The 8,364-nt window shown below is 43.2% G+C and overlaps 1 protein-coding gene across 1 annotated transcript; it reads right to left on the bottom strand.

Moving 5' to 3' along the window:
- Window positions 1-270: 270 nt before the first annotated feature.
- nrn1a (neuritin 1a) lies at window positions 271-7,942 on the bottom strand. Its single transcript, XM_072560436.1, has 3 exons — window positions 7,627-7,942; window positions 4,579-4,723; window positions 271-1,589 (listed from the first exon to the last, which is right to left on the bottom strand). Exons 1-3 carry the CDS (start codon window positions 7,679-7,681, stop codon window positions 1,370-1,372), a joined length of 420 nt encoding a protein of 139 aa, XP_072416537.1. The 5' UTR covers window positions 7,682-7,942; the 3' UTR covers window positions 271-1,369.
- Between the last annotated feature and the right edge of the window lie 422 nt (window positions 7,943-8,364).

Genomic DNA, 8,364 nt, shown 5'->3' with positions numbered 1-8,364 from the left:
AATAAATCATCTATTGACCTTTCCCGCTGTATATTAGACCTAAAACTGACTCCTCTACTCGATGTTCTGACGTTGTCCTTTCTACACTACATTCCCCACTTCCCGTATTATTTGTTTTAAACGGAGGACACCGGGAGACTACAAATGAGAGACCTGAAAACGATTCCAATCGATCGTAGCCAGGCTACTGTTAGAGGATCTTACATTATTAATTAGGAAATGATCTGCCCTAATGCTGCAAGCAGGACAACCACATTCTGGGCCTTAAGATATTTTTAAAATTCATTATTTTAATACAAATCGTACAACAGGAGCTTTATAACCATATTCTAGCAAGTTTTAACATTTTTTATATTTCTGATTTTCGCTCAAACATCAAGCGACACTGTTATACCAACCACAAAAAAACTCATATATATATTTATTTCTGGATTTGTAGCTATATTTTTTGCCGGTTTGCTTTTGAGAGTAACTTTTTTATTTCTAAAATAACGATTGGTTCTCATACTGTTTCGTTTGAGATACATTTAAGACCCTTTAGTGATCTACTCTGCTACGCGACATCCAAAAATAAGTGAGCATATATATTTTATAGATATATATATATTTAAAATTTAAAAAATAAGAAAAAAGAAGCTTGTGAGGATGAAGGATACCTTTTACGGGTAGGAAACAATTTTTGCGATTCTCCGGAGAGAGAGGGGTTGGGGAAGGGGAGCTGACCGCGATCTGGACTGTTCGCGGGTTTCTGTTATTTTTGGAAAGGGAGGCGGTCACTATAGTTTCCTTGTCACGTCCCGTGAGAGTTCTACAATGATAAAAAGCACAAGACCTCAATACACACTAGATGGTGGCAGTAAGAAACACAGCGAAGGTGTTTAATCACCAAGATTCACACAAATAGAGTGGCCAGCTGCTTGATTCTCTCTTTCTCTCTCTCTCCCTCTCTGTTCCTCCGTAGGGCGCACAACACTTTAACTTCTGGCTCAAAGGCCGTTCCTGAGTTTTGAACCGAACTCTGGCGTTCTGGTCTGCATCTGGTTAGAGATATCCTCTTGTTGAGTGAGTTCTCGTTGCAGTTCTTTTGTTATTTTCAGAGGGTTGACGCTCCTCGGTAACATTTTGGCAAGTGACACAAAAAAAAACCGCTTGTGTGTGTTAAATTAAAGAGAACGAAATAAGAACAATTTAAAAGAAAAGAGACATGAGACAGTTTCCACTCCTGGCAAATACCTTCTGGCTCACTGATGAATCACAAGGTCCTGTCATTCTGAAATGATTTTTTTTTTGCAACATCCCCACACACGCAACATGGGCGGGTGGGCGGCGCGTTTGCAAAAATGCTTTTTTTTTGTTGTGTGTGATGTCTCTACAGTAGGATCCAGGTCAGTAAGACGGACAATGTTAAAACGGCGAAAGTGAAACACTGGGGGCTTATTGCAGAGTTATTCCTTTCGCATAGGTCAAACAAACTGCCTTCGAAATCCAGGTTTTTGGAATCTTTTTTGAGTTTTTCCCAAACATCGGTTGCTCCATCTTGGCAATCCGCGATGGCAGTCGTGGCGCATGCGTGGAAGTCGTTCCAGTATCTGGAGTTTTTTTTGGGGGGGGGGAGGTGTAAGGAGGAGGAGAATGAATCCAAACATCAAAATAATACACCGAAAATTCCGACAAATCACTCTCCCGCACCTCTGTCCATCTCCCTGTTCAACGTCTCCCTCTACTCCAATCATTCACTCTTAGATTTCTCTTTCACCCCACACTCCCCCCACCCCGCCACCCTCCACCCATCCCTCTGCAACTCGTTTGATAATCAAGGCGCATTTTAATCGTCATTAAAGTGGCACGACTTCCATTTGTCACTCACGTTGGGCAGGGCCATTGCAATCGGCACATTTCCTCATGTTTTTTCTCTCTCTCTCTCTCTCTCTCCCCTCTGAACTGATCCAGGCATCGTGAGAGAACCCCGCCGTGCCCGGAGCTGTCCCTGTCTCTAACGGCCTGGGAGTGACTACATGCTTTCCAGCTAACGCCAAAATTGTAGAAAATTGTCACGCAAGCACATATACATGCATTCAAACATGCACAAACATGCACATATATACACAAACATTCATACATTTTATATACATATATAAACGCACACATATACATAGACACATCCATACATATATAGACATATATAAACACGCACACATATACACAGACATTCATACAATAAATATACACATATCTCAACACATACATATACACAGACACATCCATACATATATAGACTCATATAAACGCACACATATACACAGACAGGAGAAAGTGAGGACTGCAGATGCTGGAGATCAGAGCTGAAAAATGTGTTGCTGGAAAAGCACAGCAGGTCAGGCAGCATCAAAGGAGCAGGAGAATCGACGTTTCGGGTATAAGCCCTTCTTCTTGAATAAGGGCTCATGCCCGAAACGTCGATTCTCCTGCTCCTTGGATGCTGCCTGACCTGCTGTGCTTTTCCATATACACAAACATACATATATATATACCCATATATAAACACGCATACATATACACAGACATTCGTACATATATACCCATATATAAACACGCATACATATACACAGACACATTCATACATACCTAGACACATATATAAACACACATAAATACACATATATGCGTCCAAATACACACACGTGGACACGTATGCATATGCACACACATATACACGAATGTGCACTTATATGCCTACAAATGCAAACATACATGTATAAATACATACACATGATATAGAGATCTACCTATTCATACGCACACATACGCATTAAACACATACAAACACAAACATGCAAAGAACCACACGTACCTAAGAAATCCACACACATACAAACCTATGTACACATATTGAGACACTCAATGCAAATACATATCTACATACACAGACATGTCTGTAAACACACGCATGCATAAACACAAAATCTACTCACACATTCACCCATAAAACTACACACACGCACAGACACATCTACACAGCCACATACAAAGCAAGTCTATTAATATTTTATACGGTGCAGATCAATCTATCCAACTGCATATTTTATAACGGTTTGTTTCTTCTGTACGAAATATTTGAAATACTAAAATCAGACAATGCATACACCACGGCGGCATTCGGTTTGTTGCAATGGCAGAGCTTCTCAATCAACACTAAAATGTCAGCACCCGCCGTGTTTTAGACACGGGCAATAAATAATGGGATATTGAGATGCCTGGGCCATCTTTCCTGCAGTATTTCTGCTATAATTACATGTCCCAGAGGACATGTAATTTCTGATCTCCCCTTGCATCCGCTCTCGAATTCTTTACAGGATAGGAAGCAAGTGGGGCTCAAAATTCCAATTTTAACTGTAAATAATATACCGGGCAGTTTATTTAGTGGTTACCATGCTGCACACACAGCAGACGCTGTTCTGCTGTTCTTTACAATAAATATTAACTGCTCTCTTACGGGAATGTAGTCTTATTCGGGTTGAGGTAATTCCCCCTTGCTTGCATACTCAAGCACTTCGGTTTATATATTTCCACTGCTTTTTAATGCTCATATTACGTCTGTTCGCTTGCCCCAAATGTATATCAGGATAGTCGGTAACGTTACCACAGTTCGCGACACCAAGGAGCATTAAAAGGGGGCAAAATTATTTGTTACCCCAAAAAAATGTCTTAGTAGAAATTCATTTGCTATTCATCCAAGCCGCCGTTCAAAACCACAATCCATCCAAACCATGTACTTCCATGAGAAGGACATTATATCATGTTGTAAAATGTTAAATAGTCAAGGCAAGGATTTAAAAATGGGCTTTGCTCGTTACTCATTCATCGCTACATTTTTTTTTGTTATATACGGTACACCTTTTAAATGCCGCTGCATGTTTTGCAGTTATTCTTTATGGTTCTGTGCCTTGACATATATTTGCAAATGATTCTGTACACTTCCAGGGGCCGTCCACGCGCACAAATAATCAGCGTAATATACAACAGATATTCATAATTTTGCAGCTCTAGCTCCTATAAAAAGGCGATCGTTCATGAACAGGGGAAATAATTGTATGTCTGTGTTTGCAGGATGGGAATCGAGAGAGCAGTATATTGCTTTTTAAAACCTACGGTTTGTTGGCACGGATTATACAATGTGGATTATAGGTGTGGCTGTATGTGGGAAATATGCACACCGCTAAGTCTACAGCCGGGCTCACTGGAAAACATTGTTACCCGGTGATACATCGCAAGCACCAGTTGGTAGGCAGTTCTCGGGCCTTTGTTCGGATGTGTACCCTTTGTGTGTACAGATGGAGAACAGCAACATGTTGGAACGGGACGTGATGATGCGTGTGTGTGCGCGGAGGGTATGGGGCGCGGTGCTGAGGCTGAGTCAGTGAGTGTAAGAGACCATGTGGGAGACTGGTGAATGTGGGTGATATTCCTGCCTCGCGTGTTCCACGTGGGGAGAGTGGGGGTGGGAAGGAGGCGGCGGTGCTAGTGAGTGTGGGTGTGTACGTGTGTGTGTGTGTGTGTGTGTGTTGGTGTCATACTTACGAGCAGATGGTTTCTACATTCTGCTTGTCGTCCATATCTTGCTGATAGTTCGCGACGTTGTCTCCCAGTTTCAGCAAACAATCCGAGAATCCTTTAAACACCGCATCGCACTTGCCGGCTGCTCGCACAGTATGGAACAGATAAGCTGCGGGGGGAATTAAAACAGCAGTGGTCATAAAATACTGTTACTCATCATAACACTTTAATCATAATAAAAAGACAACAATGCGTTTCTGCCAATTAGTTACTTATATGCTGTTTTTCCAGCCTTTTTCATGTGGTGCGCTGTATCTCACAAACATACATTTTAATATTATTATGGAGAATTTTTAATCTAATATACATTATTTTTACAGGAGATGTGCTCCTTTTAACAGAAACCTGATATGTTTCCCTCCCCTCTCCAATTATATATTGACTGGAGCTGCTCTATTTGTTGTAGGCTAAAATAACAGTCCCCTGTCTGTTTCAGGTTTATTTTTAGTCTATCTTTGATATTCTTGCAAGGCCTCTATTGGCATGAGTGCGACCCCCCACCCACGCCCCGTCCCCTTTCCATCTGTGTGACCTGCAGACTTTCTGAATGTTACTTTCAGGCTGAAATCTTTTCCCGCCGTTTAGTTTTGGGACTCGGAAAGGGTGTGACCAGTTCCCGGGCAGCGTTCGCCTTGTGTCGGTTTCGGGTAAGTTGGAGTTGGACGGTCAGGCGTCGCCAGAAATCAATCGGGATTTTGTTCTTTTTTTGTTTCCGGCGTGGGGATGGTTGGATTTTCGCAACTTGTCCCTGGGGGCTTCGGATTCCGTCCGGTCGATTGTCGGAGTCCTCTGCATTTTCTTTTGATTTTATACAACAGCAGTTTTCCACTTTCCATACACCTCTTCTTCGCATGGATGGCCATCTTATACTCAGTTGACTTTGCTTTAAAATTCAATTCGATGCACGGGTGAGTGACTGGAGTCTCCGAGCGGAACCGTGTACATGTTAGTTAACGCTATCAAACCTGCCCTTTAAGTGTTGGGGAATTAAGCGCGCTGGCCTAATTGATCAGTCCACAGATCCTGACCAAATGCGCCTCACTAACAAGGCTAATACCAGTACCATATGGCACTATGAGATCTGGCTAATCATCAGTTGGTGGTACCTCAGCTGTAACCGGCTTAAAGAATTGAAATATGGGCAAGGGCCTTAAACTACTCTCACAGTAAAAGGTGTCTTTGATGTATGGGTCTGGAATTATCTGTACCCGTCTGTAAATGTCCATAACTTGTCCAAATGAGCGCCTCATTAAAAGTCAGAGTGGCGGTTTTGAATGTGATTTTTATTCTGCTGTTATTCACTTCGATTTTACAGGTGACTATTTTGGTCCAACGGTATCAACTGGGTTATCCAGCATATTTCTTTGGGGGAGAGCGGGTGGTCCGATGTAGAAATGTACGAGATAACGGGAAAGAAACCGCCCCCATTGAAATTGACCGCAGTGCTCTAGAATTCCGGTTATAATCACGGGGCTTGTTCTATCGCTTGGTAATGCGTTAAAATGCACTTTCTGCCGTTGTATGTGAACGGGTTACCTATTAATAAAATGTTTTTTAAAAAATGGATTAAAACACTGACGTGATTATCAAGTACCTTTTTTTAAAAAAAACGCATTTCAAAAATCAATCTGGAATAGAATCCGTTAGCGATGGCTGCGGGAGGGAATGGTCAGATCTGCTGTTGAACCTCGGCGCCGGTACAAACACAGAAGGCGATGCCTTTTTTTAAACAGTTTTATTTGGCCGGGTTATTTAATCCTTTCCAATGAGGAGATTGCCTGACATTCTGAGGGGAAACCACTCATAATGCTTGGTCCCAATTTGCACATTCAACCTTAACTCTATTCCTCGCCTGCAAACGAATATATCTTCACCGTGTTCCACATTAAAGAGAGAGAGAGAGAGAGAGAAAGAGGTTTTCCTACGCCGCTTCCCGGAATAGCTTTCTCTCGATGTCAAATCCGTACCTTAAACCGGGAATTTTTGAACCGTGCCCAGGGGACAATTTCAGGATTATTGAGAGAAAGTCGAAGCCTCCCTTCGTTCTCCCCATTTAGCTTCGAAAATGATTTCTTTTTGGCTCGTTCTCGGGCTGTAATTTCTAGCTATTTAAAATCTCAATGAAAATAGAAAGGAACTGATCATTCGCCTTTCTTAAAGCCTGGGGAACATACTAGAGGCACTATGGCCGATGGTAATGAAGACGGAGGATTTTTTTTCTGCCTCTGAATCACTACAACTTGGAGAACGTGTTAATAGTGGCTGGATTTTATTTTGGATATTAACATGATGCCCAAACAGATCTGAATAAACCATTAATAAATATCTTGCGAATGTGCGTCCAAGGCTAGCAATGGGAGGCTCTATATTCTCTGTTTGGGTCTGATATTTTTCAGAGCCGAAGGTTTTATGTACAGTACAAGGTTAACTGCGGCTGGATGTCATATGACGGGGGGAAATCTGGTTTGAATCCCGAGAAAATAACTTTTTGGACTTTATGTTTCCGAGGGTGAGAGCCCAGTTTTAACTCTTTCATTGTCTACAAGAAGTTGACATTCCCACAACCCGCCAGTCCTGCAATACCAGAAGGGAGAGAGAGAGCTGCAGGACGGCTTTATTACATTTCAATCCACGTCCTGCATCTTCTCCCCCTCTCTCCGATAACGGATCCAAAGGAAGGTGACACACCGTGGCGTTATCACGGACAGAATATATATATATATATATATATATATAATAAACGAACGATGGATGAATGCTGAGTTTTCCTGTGTTCGGGAGTCAGTTCCTTGTTCAAACGACTAGGGGGGGAGATGGATTCAGACTGAGTTGGACGATGCGTCAAGATCTCTCGCATTATTCCCCCTCTCTCCCTGAACAAGGGGTTGGAATGTACAGTAAGAGGTGATAACGCGCCACTGTAAGAGTGAGGGTCAGACACCAACCGGTGTATACACACACACACACACACACACAGAGAATGAATTAATCGAATGTTATGGTTTCACTCACCGAGCTGTACAGCCAGAGTAAGTGCAAGGTACACTCCGTTCAACGTAAGTCCCATCCTATATTGAGTAGAACCATTGGAGACTGCGGGCTTTTTCAGACGGTTAGCTGCGAAAACGTGGGGGAAGGCCGGACATCAGACATTGCCAACAAGTTAGTTCCTCCAAGTATAACAGCACAGTGCAGCCGGGCTGGGTTGGTTCACTGCCGTCTGAGGGAAGGGGAGGGTGTGGGGTGTGGGTGGGAGTTTAGGCAGAGCTTCGCTGGGCCACGTACACTCCTGACGTATGGGTTACTCTTACTGAATCCGACTGGGCTAAGGTGGGGGTGGGGGGTGGGGTGGGGGGTGGGGGTGGGGGGGGGAGTGAAATAAAAACCAGGCACACACTGTATTTATAGCCATCAGAGGGCTGGGTATTACTCAGATCTCCGCGTTAGTATGGGGGGGGGGGGCGGACATCAAATATCTGGCACCCACTCCATCTGACATTAGCTTAAATTCCCACCCTCTGGGGAGGAGGGTGAGATTGACCACAGCACCACCCCACCCCCCCCACTCCCCACCCCATACACTTCATGATTATTGATCAGAGTGGGTGCAACTTGGGACACGAGAAAGGTTGTCAGGAGAGCGCGAAACTTTAGTGAATAGGGCGGTGAATGGTGTTTTCTTTAAAAGAGCATTCTCGGGTGTGGAATATTGAAATCGACTATCAAAGCCCTTTCCTAAATAGGTTTGGG

Source organism: Chiloscyllium punctatum, chromosome 41 (genome assembly GCF_047496795.1).
Source record: "Chiloscyllium punctatum isolate Juve2018m chromosome 41, sChiPun1.3, whole genome shotgun sequence".
NCBI lineage: Eukaryota > Metazoa > Chordata > Chondrichthyes > Orectolobiformes > Hemiscylliidae > Chiloscyllium > Chiloscyllium punctatum.
Note: the sequence above shows the minus strand (reverse complement) of the source record. Positions and strands in the feature narration are given on the sequence as shown.

What these genes read in the sequence shown, in the direction of transcription:
- nrn1a (XM_072560436.1), bottom strand. Translation starts at nt 7,681, where the DNA reads ATGGGACTTACGTTGAACGGAGTGTACCTTGCACTTACTCTGGCTGTA. An exon ending in TACTCTGGCTGTACAGCTCG is followed by an intron (nt 4,724 to 7,626) that starts GTGAGTGAAACC and finishes TTCCCCCCGCAG; the next exon opens with CTTATCTGTTCCATACTGTG. An exon ending in AATGTAGAAACCATCTGCTC is followed by an intron (nt 1,590 to 4,578) that starts GTAAGTATGACA and finishes AAAAAACTCCAG; the next exon opens with ATACTGGAACGACTTCCACG.